The sequence below is a fragment of the Zosterops lateralis genome (genome assembly GCF_965231275.1).
Source record: "Zosterops lateralis genome assembly, chromosome: 10".
NCBI classification, from domain to species: Eukaryota; Metazoa; Chordata; class Aves; order Passeriformes; family Zosteropidae; genus Zosterops; species Zosterops lateralis.
In genome coordinates, this window is record NC_139770.1 from 1,406,165 (window position 1) to 1,424,561 (window position 18,397).

General features: G+C 48.7%; 2 protein-coding genes across 4 annotated transcripts in view; one reads left to right on the forward strand and one right to left on the reverse strand.

Annotated features, from left to right (window-relative positions):
• Window positions 1-6,943: 6,943 nt before the first annotated feature.
• SHOX2 (SHOX homeobox 2) lies at window positions 6,944-16,389 on the reverse strand. Its single transcript, XM_083868187.1, has 5 exons — window positions 15,962-16,389; window positions 14,273-14,481; window positions 10,265-10,322; window positions 10,057-10,170; window positions 6,944-7,733 (listed from the first exon to the last, which is right to left on the reverse strand). Exons 1-5 carry the CDS (start codon window positions 16,227-16,229, stop codon window positions 7,387-7,389), a joined length of 996 nt encoding a protein of 331 aa, XP_083724313.1. The 5' UTR covers window positions 16,230-16,389; the 3' UTR covers window positions 6,944-7,386.
• Window positions 16,390-18,074: 1,685 nt separating this feature from the next.
• The window catches only part of RSRC1 (arginine and serine rich coiled-coil 1), a 109,517-nt gene continuing 109,194 nt past the window's right edge, over window positions 18,075-18,397 (forward strand). Inside the window, exon 1 of one of the 3 annotated variants that reach the window (XM_083868896.1) lies at window positions 18,075-18,118. The gene's annotated coding sequence lies outside the window, so the exon portion shown is untranslated. The remainder of the gene's footprint in view (window positions 18,119-18,397) is intronic. The other 2 variants (XM_083868895.1, XM_083868897.1) reach the window with 2 other exon arrangements.

Sequence of the window (18,397 nt, forward strand, 5' to 3'; positions counted from 1 at the left end):
GCTGCCAAAATTCAGGTGTTTATTCTAAGAGGGTGTAGAGACAGGACAAGGAGGGATGGCTTCAAAGGGATGGAGGGCAGGTTGGGTGGGATTTTGGGAAGGAATTATTCCCTGGAGGATGGGGATGGCTGGGATGGAATTCCCAGAGTACTGTGGCTGCCCCTGGATCCCTGGTAGTGCCCAAGGCCAGGCTGGAGAGAGTTTGGAGCATCCTGGGACAGCAGAAGATGTCCCTGCCATGGCAGGGGTGGGATGGAAGGAGATGAGCTTTAAGGTCCCTTCCAACCCAAGCTGTTCCACCATTCCCTGATTGTGGAACACACAGAGAATCCTTATTTTCCAAACACTCCCCCTTGCCTGGGGTAACTCCAGCAGGGATAACTCTGTGTGGATCCAGCTGGAGTTTTCATCAGTCCTGCTGGGTCCTGCTCCCCTCCCATAAGGAACAGCCAACAGTGGCTTTGGGTGGCTGTGGGGGCAGGAATTGTGGCAGGGGCTGCCTCACATGGAGTGATGAAATATTTCTCCTGTTTCTCAGAGTGTGCAGCCTCTCAGAGTCTCCCTGGAGCTCCAGGGCACTGCAGGGCCAGGGGAGGGAGGGTGACTGGAGGGTTAAAATAGTTGGGTTTCACAGGGAGCAGAAACTAAATTCCGAGCAAAATTCCCATTTCAGGGTGATAAGAGATGACTTTGTGCAAACCCAGGAAGCCAAAAGTGACAATTCCAGTGCAGGGGACACTGCACCAAACACCAGCTGCTGGATGTGACCAGTTCATCAACTCCTGCCTCGTCCAGAGGATGCAGAACCCAAGGTGGGAGTTCCAAAGAGCTGCAGAGGGATGGGGGGACCTGCAGGAGCTGCTGCTGGGGCTGCACAGACCTGGGGGTGCCCCAAGGACCCCACACACACCCAAGGGTGCAGCACCCAGCTGGGTGTCCCCCTGGGATCTCAGCCTGAGGGGTGATGCAACTCCCAAAATTATTATTAAACCTGTTCTCTGCCCCCTCAGTGAGCTGGAGGAGGAGGTTCATGAAGCTCTGACACTTTTATTTGATATTTTATCAAACCCAGCTTTGCATCCTCAGTGCTTTTTGAGAAACCCAAACTGCCCCTCGTTCATTTTGTGCATTTTTTAACTCCTCATCTTTCAATTCTCCCCCGGAATTTTCCCCTGGGTGATTTTTACCTGTGGGCTGAAAGCAAGTGGGTGTTTAACGAGCAGCAAAGGCCATAAACCCTTTGCTCTGAAGGAAAACATCCCCAAACGTCTTTCCCTGCTCAGAGAAAAAAAAAAAAAAACTTCCCTTTTTAGGAAAAGTTGAGCATTAAAATCACCTTGCTGGGGGAGAGGAGCAGGAGCTGGGCACAGCCTGGGGGATGCACACAGGGAGGAGTTGGCACATTCCAGCTCCTGGTTCCTCACAGAAACAAAATCCAAAACCCAAAACCCAGCCTGGCTTTGGGGAGATGATTTTGTGGCTCTTTACCTGGTCAAAAGCAGCCCCAGTGTCACCAGAGGGGTGACGGGGGTTGGTGACTCTGCTGTTTCTACTCTCAGCAATTTGGGGCCAGCAAAGAATTAGAAGGGTCTGGCAAAGCAGCCCAAACCCATCCCAAACCCCCCAGTCTGCCACCAGAGCCCTGAGACCTCGGGGTGTCGAAAATCCTGAGGATTTCCTTCACTCACACCAACTTAATTGCCTGAGGAACACCTGGAGAGAGAGGGCTGAGTGCTGGTGTAAAGTGTGAGTAGTGACAGCTCCCAGGGCTGGGAACACTCACTGCACCCGCCAGGAAAACCAGCCTTTGGATGCAGGAAAGGTCAGAAATGAGCACAACTTTTCCAGTTCCCTGGCAGGACTTTGCTGCTTGTCTCAGACCCACAGGAGTCATCCAGATTTTTTGTTTTTATCCCTTTCAACTTAATCAGGAGGTGACATTAAGGTGCCCCTTTCACCTGCTGGGACCTCCCAGGGAGGGAAATCAGGCTCAGAAATAGCAAAGGACTTGAGGATTCAAGGGCAAAGACAAGGGGAGCAGCCACAGAATTGAACAAGCATCGATATTTACTGGGCAGGAAAGAGCACAGGGTGTACTGCGAGCACAGGACATGATTTATCCCCTTCCTGCCCAGCCACAGCTACTTCCCAGGCCTGGATATGAGAGATTCGGGTCGTTTTCTGATGCTGCTGCTGCTCCTTCTCCTCCTCCAAGAGGCAACTTGGAAAGCTGAGCCTGGAAAGAAGCTGAGCTGAGAGTGAGCACCATGAGACAGACACACAGAGAGCAGGTTTTCCAGGCAGGTTTACTCACTCTCTTTTATTTTCTTTTCTTTTCTTCTCCTTCCCAGCTCTGCAGGTGTGAGGAGAACCCAGATCTGTGGGGTTGGAGCTCCTTGTCACAGCTCTGGCTGCTCCCTGCCCTGCAGAGAGACAATGCAATGTGAAAAATGCTCCTTCAGCCCCTCTGAATCCACATCAGGTCCTGCTCGGGGGCTCTGTAGGACAGAAACAGGTGTTTATTCCTTCCTCCAGGATTTCTGGATCCCTTTTCCAGTATTTATTCCATCCTCCAGGATTTCTGGATCCCTCTCCTGTGTTTATTCCATCCTCCAGGATTTCTGGATCCCTCCTTCTGTGTTTGCTCCTTCCTCCAGGATTTCTGGATCCTTTTTCCAGTGTTTATTCCATCCTACAGGATTTCTAGATCCCTCCTCCAGTGTTTATTCCTCCCTACAGGATTTCTGGATCCTTTCTCCAGTATTTATTCCTTCCTCCAGGATTTCTAGATCCCTTCCCCAGTGTTTATTCCTTCCTAGAGGATTTCTGGATCCCTTTTCCAGTATTTATTCCATCCTCCAGGATTTCTGGATCCCTCTCCTGTGTTTATTCCTTCCTACAGAATTTCTGGATCCTTCCCCCAGGGTTTATTCCATCCTACAGGATTTCTGGACCCCTCCTCCAGTGTTTATTCCTTCCTCTAGAATTTCTGGATCCCTTCTCCTGTGTTTACTCCTCCCTACAGGATTTCTGGATCCTTTTTCCAGTGTTTATTCCTTCCTACAGGATTTCTGGATCCCTTCTCCAGTGTTTATTCCTCCCTACAGGATTTCTGGATCCTTTTTCCAGTGTTTATTCCTTCCTACAGGATTTCTGGATCCTTTTTCCAACCCCCCTTCCCAGCCCAGCACGTCTCCGTGTCAATCCCACACCAAAATTTTATCTGCAGGAAGCAGAGATTGTGAGCTCTCAGCCATCATTAAATTTGGGGGTAAATCTACAGGGTTTTTATGGAAGTTCAGACACTCTGAAGAAATAAAATAGAAACAGAAGAGTCCTGGCCAACTTCTCTTGGCCTCCAGACTTATTAGGGATTCCAATCCAAGGAAAGCAGGAATGTGACTGTTCCTGTCCAAAAACATCCTGTTAAAACTATTTTATTTTAATCACAGCTCTCTGACACCATCCAACCACCTTCCCTGATAGGGTGAAACCCCCATTTTTTTTTCCTGACTTTTTTTCTTGACGTGCCAAGAGCTGAGGGAAGGTTTGGTGTTCCCTTTGCACCCACCACGTTTGTGTTACACCCCAAAAAAAAACCCTCCAGAGGTTTGATTGGGCAATTCCACCTAAACGAGTTGTGCTTTCAGGGGGGATCTGGCAGCTTTATTTGGAGGAGGGAGAAGGTGCCCGAGGTGTCTGAGATTAATGAACTGCCCTGGTGGGGATCAATGGACACCTCCGGTGCTTTTATTGACTTTAGAATCAGCGGCATCTCACTTTTGCTGGGGTAAAGCTGTTTATACCTCATGTAAAAATCCATCATTTCCAGCTCTTTATTAGCACAGGAAAGGCTGAGCTGCTGTTGGACCAAGCTGGGAGGGCTTTGAGTGTCCTTGTCCTGGTGTTTGTCCTTGTCCTGGTGTTTATCCCTGTCCTGGTGTTTATCCTTGTCCTGGGGTTTGTCCCTGTCCTGGTGTTTGTCCCTGTCCTGGTGTTTATCCTTGTCCTGATCCTTGTCCCTGTCCTGGTGTTTGTCCCTGTCTTGGTGTTTTTTCCTGGTCCTTGTCCCTGTCCTGGTGTTTATCCCTGTCCTGGTGTTTATCCTTGTCCTGGTGTTTGTCCCTGTCCTTGTCCTGGTGTTTTTTCCTGGTCCTTGTCCCTGTCCTGGAGTTTGTTTATCCCTGTCCTGGTCCTTGTCCCTGTCCTGGTGTTTTTCCCTCTCCTGGTGTTGTTTATCCCTGTCCTGGTGTTTATCCCTGTCCTTGTCCCTGTCCTGGTGGTTTTTCCTGGTCCTTGTCCCTGTCCCGGTGTTTATCCCTGTCCCGGTGTTTATCCCTGTCCCGGTGTTTATCCCTGTCCTGGTGTTTGTCCCTGTCCTGGTGTTTTTTCCCAGTCCCTGTCCTGGTCCTTGTCCTGGTGTTTGTCCCTGTCCTGGTGTTTTCCCCTGTCCTGATGTTGTTTATCCCTGTCCTTGTCCCAGCCCATCCCAGGGGACACCTCGGGCTCTCTTTTCTCTTCTCCTGGTCCATCACCAGCCCAGGGGATTTCCCCAGCCTTTTCCCAGCCTTTTCCCAGCCTTTTCCCAGCCTTTCCCCAGCCTTTCCCAGCCTTTTCCCAGCCTTTTCCCAGCCTTTTCCCAGCTCATCCCCCCCAGCCCCGGGGCGGCTCCTCCGCTGGGATTTCCCGGAGGAGAATCCCGGGAACGCCCCGAGCCCATCCCGGACAGCCCAGCGGGATCCCAAATCTGGAATTCCCAAATCCCTCCCTGATCCCTCCCTGGAAAAGATTCCGAGGCGGTTCCGCTTTCCTCGCTTTTATTACCTGAGGGAACCTGACAGAACTCGTAAAAAAAAAACACAAAAAAAATTAAAATAAAATAAAATAAAATAAAATAAAATAAAATATTTTTGCTCCAAGAGCGGCTGCCGCAGGACAAAAAAAAAAAAAAAAAAAAAGAAAAAAAAAAAAGAAAAAAGTTTTTTTTTCTTTCCCGGAAAAAAAAAATTTAAAAAAGTGGGGAAAGGAGAGGGGGGGAAAAAATAAAATAATAAATTTAAAATAAGCTGCGTGGAGGTTTCCTCGTCGTGCTGAGCGCTCTCGGCGTGTGGAGATCCCTGGGGAGCAGAAAAGAAAAGAAAACGAGCGAGAAGAGAGGAAAAATAAAGAACATCATCAACCCACGGCCCCAAAAAACATCCCCCCCCCTTTTCAGTCTTTAATTCATGACTTGGCACTTATCGAAATCCGGGACTCGGAAATGGATTAAAAAAGGTGAAGCCAACCTGAGTGAAATAAAATATATTGTACCGACAACAAATGCAATGAGATAACAGCATCTCCCTTGCTTTTTTTTTTTTTTTTTTTGCTTTTTTTTTTTTTTTTTCTTTTTTAAAATAACTTAAAATACACTAGAAAAAATATGGTCAATATAAATAATTTCGTTTTCATGGAGAACAAATAGATACAAAGCCCATCCGTAGCAAAGTCCGAGTTAGAAGAGCTTTTTTCCCCCTCTTGTCTTGGTAAATAAATTTATAAATTTGAGGGTCCGATGGCAAAAAATCTGGGATAACAATTCACCGGGTTAGCCCAGGTTAAATAGCAACACGTCTCTCAAATAATAACAATAATAATAATTATAATAATAACAAAAAACAAAATTAAATCACAAGGTTACGTGAATAGATACACCTTTATGAGATAAAATGTAAATGTTTGACAGTCAACTATCAATTCACAAGTTATAGCCAAAAATAAACTTGTTTGTTTGTTTGTTTGTTCGTTTGTTCGTGTGTATCAACATATTTTACATGTAGCCAGTACCTCTTATTGGGGGTTGGATTGGAGTGGTGGTTGGGAATTAAATATTCTCTGTTTATTTTTTTTTTATTATTTATTTATTTATTTTTGCCCTCAGGACAGGAGAGACCCGGCAAAGGGAGGGAACTCCTCTCTTCTGTAATTTTTTTTTTATTTTTTTCTCTTTTTTTTTATTTATTTTTGCCCTCAGGACAGGAGAAACCCGGCAAAGGGAGGGAACTCCTCTCTCCTCTCATTCTCCCTTTTATTTCACAGAAAAAACAGATTTAAAAGTGGCAAAAGCAGCGCTTGATCTGCCCAAGATTAAAGGAGAAAAGACCCAGCCACGTTTATTTGTTTGCTTTTGTGATTTTTTTTCTTTTTTTTTTGCGTTGTTTTTTTTTTTTTTCCTACTAAAGATGAGGGTGAAGTGCAAGTGACTCAAAGGACTCCATCAATGAAATACAAACACATGCAAACAGGAATGCTGATCCCGCACACTTTTCCATTAGAAATTCGCAGAGAAATTGTCTTTATTTTATTATTATTTTTTTTTTCTGTTCATCATCGTCTCTCTCTCTTATTTTTATATTTTTTTTTCCTTTTTTTTTTTTTTTTTTTTCTTCTTTAGTGGCTGTTCCAGACGCGTTTGTTCAGCTCAAAGTCTCTGATGCAAAGGAGGCCCGCCTCTCTTATCAAATTCCTCGTATTAAAGTGAACTTTCGCAGAATAAAAAGGTCAGTCTCAAAAAAAAAAAATAAAATAATAAAAAAAACAACCTGTGAAGTTCCCAGCTGCGCGTCCTCTTAATTCCTTAAATAACTGTATACATATATATATATATTTATAATCTCTCGTCCGTCCGTTTTGTTTTTTTCTTCTTTTCTTTTTTCTTTCCTTTTTTTTTTTTTTTTAATTTTTTTTGGTTGTTTTTTGTTTTGTTTTTTTGAGGGTTGTGGGTGGTTTTTTTTATCTTTTTAAAACTTTTTTTTTCTCTCATCCGTCCGTTTTGGGTTTTTTCCTTTTCTTTTTTCTTTCCTTTTTTTAAAAATAATTTTTGTTTTTGTTTTTTTGTTGTTTTGTTTGTGGTTTTTTTTTTTTTTTTGGAGGGGTGTGGGTGGTTTTCTTGAATTTTTTAAACTTTTTTTTTTTTCTCATCCGTCCGTGTTTATTTGTTTTGGTTTTTCTTTTTCTTTTCTTTTTTCTTTCCTTTTTTAAATTTTTTTGTTGTTTTTTTTATTTTGTTTTGTTTTGTTTTTTGGAGGGGTGTGGGTGGTTTTTTTTTAATTTTTTTTTAAACTTTTTATTTTCTCTCTCGTCCGTCCGTTTTGTTTGTTTTTTTTCTCCTTTTTTTTTTTTTCTTTTTTGTTTGTTTTTTTCTCCTTTTCTTTTCCTTTTTTTTTTTTTTTTTTTTTTTTTTGTTGGGTTTTGTTTGTTTTTTTGGAGAGATGTAGGTGGGTTTTTTTGATTTTTTTTTTTTAACTTTGTGAGGTTTTTTTGACGGAAAAAAAATTTAAAAAAATTAAATAAAACGGGGAAAAAAAAAAAAAAAAAAAAAAGAAACGAAGCAACTCGTGGAGCCCATCACAAGCCCAAAGCCGCGGCGTGTTTCTTGGCCTTGAGGCGCAGGTCGGCGATGCTGGAGTTCTTGCTGCTGGTCTTGGCGGCGGCGGCCGCGGCCACCACCGAGGCGGCGGAGGCGGACTCGGCCAGCGTGGCCAGCGGGAGCCCGAACGGCGGCGCGGGGAACATCATGTACGGGGCGTGCGCCAGGTGCGGGTGCAGGTGGTGGTGGGCGTGGGCCACGGCGCTGTCCAGCTGCAGCTGAGCCTGCACCTGCAAACGAGAGAGGATGCTGGAGGCCAGGACAGCACCGGGGAGGGGCTGGGACACGGGAAAGGGAGTTTGAGCTCTGGGAAAGGGGTGTGGGGCTGGTCCAGGGGGCTGGAGACCTTGGCATAGAGCTCAGGATGACACTGAGTTTGATCTCAGCCCACTCCCAGCGTTAGGATTGGGTTTGCAATCCTAATTGGAATTGCAAATCGCCAGGAAGTGAAAATAGTAGAATACACAAAATTCAGTAGTTTTGGGGGTTCTTGGAATAGAGCTCAGGATGATGCTGAGTTTGGCCTTAGCCCATGGGAGAAACTTCAGCATTAGGAGAGGAATTGCAAATCACCAGGAAGTGAAAATAGTAGTTTAGCACAGTAGAATACACAAAAATCAGTAGTTTTAGGGTTCATAGAATAGAGCTCAGGAAGACACTGAGTGTGATCTCAGCCCATGGGAGAAACTTCCAGCATTAGGATTGGGTTTGCAATCCTAATTGGAATTGCAAATCACCAGGAAGTGAAAATAGTAGTTTAGCATAGTATGTGCTAAATTTAGAATATACATATATGTATACATATACATAGTATATGCTATTTAGAATATACAAAATTCAGCAGTTTTAGGGTTCACAGAATAGAGCCCAGGAAAGCACCGATTTTGATTTTAGCCCACTTCCAGCATTATGATTGGGTTTGCAATCCTAATTGGAATTGCAAATCGCCAGGAAGTGAAAATAGTAGAATACACAAAATTCAGTAGTTTTGGGGGTCTTAGAATAGAACCCAGGAAGACACTGAGTTTGATCTCAGCCCACTTCCAGCATTAGAAGAGGAATTGTAAATCATCAGGAAGTGAAAATAGTAGTTTAGCACAGTATATGCTAAATTTAGAATATACATATACGTATTTGTATACATATACATAGTATATGCTATTTAGAATATACAACATTCAGTAGTTTTAGGATTCTTAGAATAGAGCCCAGGAATTTGACCTTAGCCCACTTCCAGCACAAGGAGAGGAACTGCAAATCACCAGGAAGTGGAAATAGTAGTTTAGCATAGTAGAATATACACAATTTAGTAGTTTTGGTGTTCTTAGAATAGAGCTCAGGAGGACACTGAGTTTGGCCTTAGCCCATGGGAGAAACTTCCAGCACAAGGAGAGGAATTACAAATCAGTAAAATAGTAGTTTAGCATAGTAGAATATACAAAATTCAATAGTTTTGGGGTTCTTGGAATAGAGCTCAGGAGGACACTGAGTTTGGCCTTAGGCCATGGGAGAAACTTCCAGCACTAGGAGAGGAATTGCAAATCACCAGGAAGTGAAAATAGTAGTTTAGCACAGTATATGCTAAATTTAGAATATACATATACATAGCATATGCTATTTAGAATATACAAAATTCAGTAGTTTTGGGGTTCACAGAATAGAGCCCAGGAAGACACTGATTTTGATTTTAGCCCACTTCCAGCATTATGATTGGGTTTGCAATCCTAATTGGAATTGCAAATCGCCAGGAAGTGAAAATAGTAGTTTAGCACAGTAGAATATACAAAATTCAGTAGTTTTGGGGTTCTTGGAATAGAGCTCAGGATGATACTGAGTTTGGCCTTAGCCCATGGGAGAAACTTCCAGCGTTAGGATTGGGTTTGCAATCCTAATTGGAATTGCAAATCACCAGGAAGTGAAAATAGTAGTTTAGCATAGTATGTGCTAAATTTAGAATATACATATATGTATACATATACATAGTATATGCTATTTAGAATACACAAAATTCAGTAGTTTTGGGGTTTTTAGAATAGAGGTAAATGGGGGACAATTTGGGTGGTGCCTCGTGTCCCTCTCCTTCTTCCCTGTCCTCCATCTCCTGGGGTGGGGATGATATAAGGTAATGAGAGTGGGTTGGGTCAAAGCAGAAGTGACCCTTTTAGTGTGAGCCCTGGGCATTGGTGTGAAATAGTAAATTACCTACACGTAATTATCTGTATAAATGTAATTATCTGTATAAATGTAATTATCTGTATAAATGTAATTATCTGTATAAATGTAATTATCTGTATAAATGTAACTATCTGTATAAATGTAATTATCTGTATAAATGTGAGGTGACCCCATCAATGGTCAGTCCCCTCGTGTCCCAGCCCTGTCCAGACCTCGGCTGGGAGCGGAGAAAATTCTGAGATATCAAATAATAAACAACTCGAGGAACCAGAAAACAAGGCCTTGAAGACTCCTCTTCTTTGTACCAACACGACTCGGGGCTTTTAGAGGGCAAAGAACTTTAAACAACTTAAATCTGGGGTGAGAAAACCAACCCGAGAGTGGGGGGACACAAGAGGAGGGTGTCCCGTGTCACCTCCCCATCCCCATCCTAAAATATCCCCTAAAAATAAAAATAAACCCAAAAGTGGTACCCAGAGTGACCCCGCTGTGTCTCACCTGCTGGAAGGGCATCCTCAGCGCGCCCACGTTCACATAAGGAGCCACCCGACAGGCCTCGAACTGAGTGGCGGCCCCGATGAGAACCCCTGGGCGGGGGAGAGGAGGGGTCAGCGCCGGGGGCAGCGCCAGGAGCCCCCCGGGCCTGGCCCGGCCGCGCCCCCGCCCCCGCCCCGCTGGTACCTTTGTGCAGCTGATTCTCCTGCTTGCGGCACTTGGCGCGGCGGTTCTGGAACCAGACCTGGGGAATTGGGAATAGGGGGTCAGGGGGAACCCCCAGACACAATAATAACATCAGTAACAACATCAGAACCAAACCTGGGGGAATGGGGGCATGGGGGGTCAGGGAAAATCCCCAGACATCAGCAACAACATCAGAACCGAACCTGGGGAATTGGGGATAGGGGGTCAGGGAAAACCCCAGACATAACAATAATATCAGTAATAACATCAGAATCAGACCTGGGGAATGGGGGACAGGGGGTGAGGGAAACCCCCAGACATAATAATAACATCAGTAATAACATTTGAACCGAACCTGGGGAATTGGGGGGATAGGGGGTCAGAAAAACCCCCAGACACAACAACATCAGTAATAACATCAGAACCAAACCTGGGGAATGGGGGGATACGGGGTCAGGGAAACCCCCAGACATAACAACAAATCAGGACCAAACCTGGGGGAATGGGGGACAGGGGGTCAGGGGGAACCCCCAGACACAACAACAACATCAGTAATAACATTTGAACCGAACTTGGGGAATTGGGGATAGGGGGATCAGAAAAACCCCCAGACACAACAATAATATCAGTAATAACATCAGGACCAAACCTGGGGAATGGGGGAATGGGGGTCAGGGAAAACCCCAGACATAACAATAATATCAGTAATAACATCAGAATCAGACCTGGGGAATGGGGGATAGGGGGTGAGGGAAACCCCCAGACATAATAATAACATCAGTAATAACATTTGAACCGAACCTGGGGAATGGGGGAATAGGGGGTCAGAAAAACCCCCAGATACAACAACAACAACATCAGTAATAACATTTGAACCGAACTTGGGGAATTGGGGGGTCAGAAAAACCCCCAGACACAACAACAACATCAGAACCAAACCTGGGGAATGGGGGATCAGGGAAACCCCCAGACACAACAACAACATCAGCAATAACATCTAATCACCATAATAATAATAATAACAAAAATAAAGTTTCGACCCCTCCAAACCCGCAGACAAAGAGCGGCGGGTGCGCTCCCCCCAACTCCCCGAGATCTCAAAAGCAAAAAGGAAAAAAAGTCCCAAAATCTCCCGAAAATCGCCAAACCCAGAGCGAAATTTATTTCCCCAGCCACGAGTTCCTCTTTGCACATCAAACTCTGCCCCCAAAAAAGGTAAAAATCGCCCTTAATTCCGCCCCTAACGAGCCGTAATAAATAAACTCGCGCTCATTAATAAATTAATTAATTAGCTCTATCCTGCGGGGGAAAAAAAAACTCAATAACAACGTGGTTTTGTGACTTTTTATCTGCTTTTTTTAGGGGAGAATTAGGGTGCTAAAAGCTTCGCTGCAAAGAAGTTTGGGATTTCTGTGTCGGCTGGAGTGAGAGGAATAATTATCTCATTATCATAATAATCTAATTTGTTCTCAGCGAACAGGCTGCCCCGTTAGACACCGAGATATTTTTAAATATTGGGAATGGAATCGTTGGAATAAATCCCCGGCCTGAAGTTCTGGTGGGTTTTTAAAGGAGGGAGAAAAAAAGGGGTTTAAAAAATTCCTGGTTTAACTCAGGACTCTGCGGCTCATCCAGCAAGGAATCATTTCCCCGGTGGAAAAAAGGAAAAAAAAAAATAGATTAAAAATGCAATTTTTTTGAGGTTTTACTCGAAGAGACGAATATAAAGGAGAATTCCTCCCTCCCTGTCATTTTTCTCCAGCCAAAGAAAAACGAGCCACATTCGCTCTCAGCCTCTAATTTACAAATTAGGCAAAATATAATTAAAAACCGGGGTTTTTTGGGATTTTTTTTTTTTCCGGGAGGATTTCTAGGGAATGGGTTTAATCTATGTAAATCTCCCGAAGTTATTGTGCGCATAACCCGCGATTTGGCGTCCTGGGAGCGCGGATTATGCGCCGCCGCCTCCTTTTGTCGAGCACCTCCCTCCCTTTGCTGCATTTTTTTCCGCAGCCAAGAACTTTGGGGGTTTTTTTTTTGCCTGGGTTTTGTTCGGGTTTGGCGAACGGAAAAATTAAAAATAAATAAATTTATAAAAGAAACCACGAATGAATGTAATTAGAAAGCGACTGACCAAAAAAAAAAAAAAAAATTGAGCAGACAGAAAAAAAAAAAAAAAAAGAAAGAAAAAGAAAAAAAAGAGAAAAAGGGGGAGAAAAGAGAAAAAAAAAGGGGAAAAAATAGAGAAAAAGGGGGAGAAAAGAGAAAAAAAGGGGGAAAAAAGAGAAAAAGGAGAAAAAAGAGAAAAAAAGGGGGGGAAAGGAGAAAAAAAAGGGGAAAAAGGGGAAAAAAGGGGGAAAAGGGGGAAAAAAGGGGAAAAAAGGGGAAAAAAGGGGAAAAGAGAGAGAAAAAAAGGCGGGAATAAAGGAAAAAAAGGGATAAAAAGGGAAAAAAGGAGAAAAAAGGAAAATAAAGGGAAAATAAAGGAAAATAAAGGAAAAATAAAGAAAAAAAAGAAAAAATAAAGAAAAAATAAAGGAAAAATAAAGAAAAATAAAGAAAAAAATAAAGAAAAAATAAAGAAAAAATAAAGAAAGGGGAAAAAAGAAAAAAAAAAAAAAAAGAGGGGGAAAAGAGATAGAAAATGACTTTTTTTTTTTTTTTTTTTTTTTTTTTTTTCTGTGGTTCAGGCTCTGACAAAAGCCGCTCATTTGGAGCTTTGGGGTTCCCGGCTCTGTCCCCAGAAGGCCCGAGGCCGCAGGGACCCCCCGAGGCCCGAGCCCATCCCTGGGTGCAGATGGTGCCCGAGAGCACAAAGCTCGGGGGGAGTATCTGTTACACCGACCCTGCACCGCCTGCACATCTGCGGGGCCTAAAACTTCCCCATGTGCTCCTTCCTCCCTCCCGACAAATGATGACCCATCTTTTTTTCCCCCCTTTATTTTATTTCCAGAACGGAAATACACCCGAGCAGCTACATTTGTTCTCATTTGGGGGATCTCCTTCCTCAGCTCATCCCCATAAAAGTCGCGGAAAGAGGCTCAAGAAATCCTTTTGAGGATAAAAGGATTTGGATAAAAAATAACCCCAAAACTTTGTGAAGATGCAAAGCGCTGGTTAAACCCAGAGCAGCCTCAGCTTCCAGGGAAGGGAGAGAAAATCTCCAAATATCTCAGTTTTATCCCGGACTTTCTGTATTTCACAAACCCAACAAAAGCACCTCGCTCAATTTTCAACGTTTTTAAGAACTACGAGGAGAAAAAGGAGGCTGAAAAAACATCCCTGTCATTGTTTCTCACTTGGCGGTTCCTCATTCTCTTTACGGCGGCCGAATTTTAGTGGATTTTAGTGCAATTTCAGAGTAATTTTAGTGGATTTTTTTATTATTATTATTATTATTCCCCATGACGGCAATCTCCTCGTCCACAGACGAGCCGGGGATAAACGGGAACAAACGGGGGATAAAACACAAATCCCGGCGGGGATTGAACTCCAGAGCCGCCGCCTCTGTCCCCACAGGGATGGGGCTGATCCCCCTCATGTTCCCGGCTTTTCCCGCGCTGTCCCTTCCCCTGAGCCCCTTCCCTTCCCTCAGGGATCCCGAGGAGCCCCCGGACCTGAGGGACCCCCGGTACCGGCACCCGGACCTCAGGGACCCCCACAGCCCCCGGTACCTGCACCCGAGCCCCGGAGAGCCCCCGGTACCTGCCCCAGGGACCCCCACAGCCCCCAGTACCTGCACCCGGGTCTGAGGGACCCCCACAGCCCCCGGTACCCGCACCCGGGCCCCGGAGAGCCCCCGGTACCTGCACTCGGGCCCAGGAGATCCCCCACAGCCCCTGGAGAGACCCCGGTACCTGCACTCGGGCCTGAGGGACCCCCAGAGCCCCCGGTACCTGCACTCGGGCCCCGGAGAGCCCCCGGTACCTGCCCCAAGGACCCCCACAGCCCCCGGAGAGCCCCCAGAGCCCCCGGTACCTGCACCCGGACCCCCAGAGCCCCCGGTACCTGCACTCGGGCCTCGGAGAGCCCCAGCCGCTGGCTCAGCTCCTCTCTCATGAACGCGTCCGGGTAGTGGGTCTCGTCGAAAAGCCTTTCCAGCTCGTTCAGCTGCTCCAGGGTGAAATTGGTGCGGCTCCTCCTCTGTTTGATTTTCGTCTGCCCTTCGTCTTCCATCGTTTTCGCATCCTCCTTGCGCTCCTTGAGCTCTGGGGACACTGGGCACGACAGGGCGGTCAGAGGGGGGCCAGGGGAGCCCCTCGGGGGTACCGGGGGAGCCCCTCGGGGTCCGGGAGCCCGGGCCGAGCTGGGCCGGCCCCGCCGCCGCCGTTCCGGGCTCCGCATCCGCCTCCGGTAACAGCGGCGGCCGGGGAGCGGGGTCTGCACCGAGCCCTCCCCGGGGATCAGCAGCAACAGGTCCCCGGAGCCTCCCCGGCCCCTCAGCGCCCCGCGTTCCCCCGGGATTTGGTTCTCTTTGGGTAAATTTCGGCCGGAGATGCGCCCCGGGGCCGGAGCACCGAACCCCCGGGCCCGGTACCGAGGGCCTGATCCCGGGCTCAGCTCGGGGATGCTCCGGGCGCTCCCAACAAAAGGGCGGCAGCGACAGCGGGTCCCCCACGGGCTCCGGGAACGGGAACGGGGAACGGGCCTGGCCGCTTCCCGCAGTGACCGGGAGCCCCGGACAACCCCGGGGGCGGCCCCGGGAGCGGATCCCTGGAAGGAGCGGGGCTGAGCGGCCCCGGGAGCCCCGGACAGCCCCGGGAGCGGATCTGACCGGCCCCGGGAGCGGATCCCGGGAAGGAGCGGGGCTGAGCGGCCCCGGGAGCCCTGGACAGCCCCGGGAGCGGCCCCGGGAGCGGATCCGGGGAAGGAGCGGATCTGAGCGGCCCCGGGAGCGGATCCGCGGGAAGGAGAGGGGCTGAGAGGCCCCAGGAGCGGATCCCGGGAAGGAGCAGGGCTGACCGGCCCCGGGAGCGGATCCGGGAAGGAGCAGGGCTCACCGGCCCCGGGAGCGGATCCGGGAAGGAGCAGGGCTCACCGGCCCCGGGAGCGGATCCGGGAAGGAGCAGGGCTCACCGGCCCCGGGAGCGGATCCCGGGAAGGAGCAGGGCTCACCGGCCCCGCACCGGCCCCGGCCCCGCGGGGGAACGATCCGGGCCCGCCGGGCCGAGCTTTCGTTCTCGGCGCCGCTTCCCGTGGGATGCCCAGCGGGAACGAGATCGCCTTCCCAGCCGAGTTAAATCCGGGTGGAAATATTTTTTAATCTAAAAAAAACTTGGAGGGAGGCCGGGCTGCCGCCCTTCGGTACCGGGAGCATCATCCCCGCCGAGCCCCGGGAAACGGGGAAAGGAACGGGGAAAGGGGAAAAGGGAAACGGGAAAAGGGGAAAAGGAAAAGGGGGAACGGGAAAGGGGAAAAGGGAACGGGGGAAGGGGGAAAAGGGAAAGGGGGAACGGGAACGGGGGAAGGGGGAAAAGGCAACGAGAAAAGGTAACGAGAAAAGGTAACGAGAAAAGGGGAAAAGGCAACGGGGGACGGGGAAAAGCGAACGGGAAAGGGAACGGGGGAAGGGGAAAAGGCAACGGGGGAAGGGAAGGAGAAAAGGGGAAAAGGCAACGGGAGAACGAGAAAAGGGAACGGAGGAAAGGAACGAGAAAAGGGAAAGGGGGAAAGGGGAGCCCGCGGAGCCGCCGTTACCGTCGCTGAGCTTGGGGGTGGCCGCCTCGGCCGCTCTCTCGGTGGCGGCGGTGGCCGAGGGCTCGGTGGGTTCCCGGGGCGGGGATCGCCCCCCCGGCCGCCCCCCGGGGCTGCCCGTGTCCTCCCGGGCCGGTTCTGCCGCCCCGCCGGGCTCCCGCGGGCCGCGCAGGGGGCCGCTCTCCAGCACCTCGCGGTAGGTGATCAGCTCCTTCTTCTCCTTGGCTTTGGGGTCAAACGACTTGGAGACAAACGCCGTGAGCTCCTCCATGGCTCAGGGGCGCGCTGCCCCGGCTCCCCGGGCGGGCATCCAGGGGCCGGGCCGGGCCGAGCCGAGCCGAGCCGGGCCGATCCGGGCCGAGCCGAGCCGAGCCGAGCCGAGCCGAACCGAGCCGAGCCGTGCCCGACGTGCGGGGCTCCCAGGCTCTGACAGCGACGCCGCGATTGAAGTGGCACTATTTATACTTTGCAAAGCCGGCCCCTTGTTCCCGGCGAATTACCTCCCCTCGGAGCTCTGAATGGACCCCCTTTGCCTTCCTCCCTTTTTCCTCCTTTGCTCCGTCCTCGCTGCTCTCCCACCGCCCGTCCGCCCCGGCGCTGCGCCCTAATTAATTTAATTATGCGCGGGGAAGGGAAGGGAAGGGAAGGGAAGGGAAGGGAAGGGGAAGGGGCGGCGGGGGAGTGGCCGCGGGGGGAGCGGAGGGGCCGCGCAGGCTCCGCGGGGGTCGGGGCAGCCCCCGGCCAGCCCTGGGAGCCGCCAAAGTTCCTCAACCCACAGCCAAAATTGTTTCCCTTTTTTTTTTTTTTATTAATTTTAACTTTTTTATTTTATTTATTTATTTTATTTTATTTTATTATTTCATTTTATTTTATTTTATTATTTTATTTTATTTTATTTTTTATTTTATTTATTTATTTTATTATTTTATTTATTTTATTTTTTTATTTTTTATTTTTTATTATTTTATTTTATTATTTTATTTTATTTTATTTTTTATTTTTTATATTTTATATTTTATTTTATTATTTTATTATTTTCATTTTATTATTTTATTATTTTAATTTATTTTATTATTTTTATTTTATTTTATTTTATTTTAATTTTTTATTTTATATTTTTTTATTTTATTATTTTTTTTAATCCCACCAAGGAGCGCTCCTTGTTCCTCCACTCGCCTCTTTTTTTTTTTTTTTTTTTTTTTTTTTTTTTTTTTTTTTTTTTTTCCTACCTTCGCTAAATTCCAATAAATTATTCAGAATTGTTTAACTCTTGCCTGCGGATCGATTTTTTTATTATTATTTTATTTTTCATTGACCTTTGAGGGGGCGATGACCGCACATAACGGAGGGTTCATTCCCGGGGCGGGGGTGGGACAGGGGGTTTATTCCCACGCGGCTCTATCGCGACAGGCGGCGAGTCGCGACCCCCCCGCGCCAGGGACCACCCGGGAGCGGCTCCCGAGGGGCTTTTTCGGTACCGGGGGCAGCAAAAACCGGAGAATTCGGTGTGCCCGACCCCTCTGACCCTCCCCGGCCCTTCCACCCGGAGATTTCGTTTATCCCCGCGCGCCTTTCGCCCTTCCCTTAAACGAACGTTTGGTTAAACGGCCCAAAATTGGGGAGGAAAAATCGAATTAAACCAAGCGATTGAGCGGTTCCGTTGTGTTTCTTTCCGCTCGCTGCCCGGCGGGGATTCCGGGGGGTCCCGGTTCTGTCCGAGCCCACGGCGGGAGCGGAGCGGGGGCTTTTCTCGGGGCCGGGAAATCTTTTTAATTCCCGGGGATGGAACGAAAACCGGTCTGTGATGCCGGGCCGGGACACGGGGCGGGACGGGGGACACGGGGCGGGACGGGGGATACACGGTGTACCCGTGGGTCGTGATATTGGGCACGGTGCAGACAGCGCTCCGTGGGCTCTGCATCCCCCGTGGGCACCGGGATCCTGATCCCGACCCGTCCCAACCCCGGTCCCGACCCCGGTCCCATCCCGGTCCCAATCCCGGTCCCAATCCCGGTCCTGTCCCGCGTGGGTCTCGCCGCCGCATCGATGGCTCGGCGCTCGCTGTGGCCGCCCTGGCCGCGCTCGGCGGTGGATTGGCGCTGCCTGCCCGCCGCCCCGGAAGGCGCTGGGCTCGAAGCGGGGCCGCGGCGGCGCCGCCAGGTACGGGACACACCGGGGGGCATTAGGGGACACTGGGGGCACACAGGGACATTGGGGGGCACCAGGGCACACAGGGACATCGGGGATAAAGGACAGAACGCGGCAGGGCGGGATCGGCGGCCGCAGCACGGCCGGGTGTGCAGCGCGGCCTCCGGTGCGGGCGGAGCGGGGGCTCAGCCCCGGGGGAGCCTCACACGGGGCAGGCCCGGCTGTGCCAGGAATCGCCCAGAAACCGGGACGAGCAGGGGTTTGCCTGCCTGGGGAGGAGTCCCTGGAGGT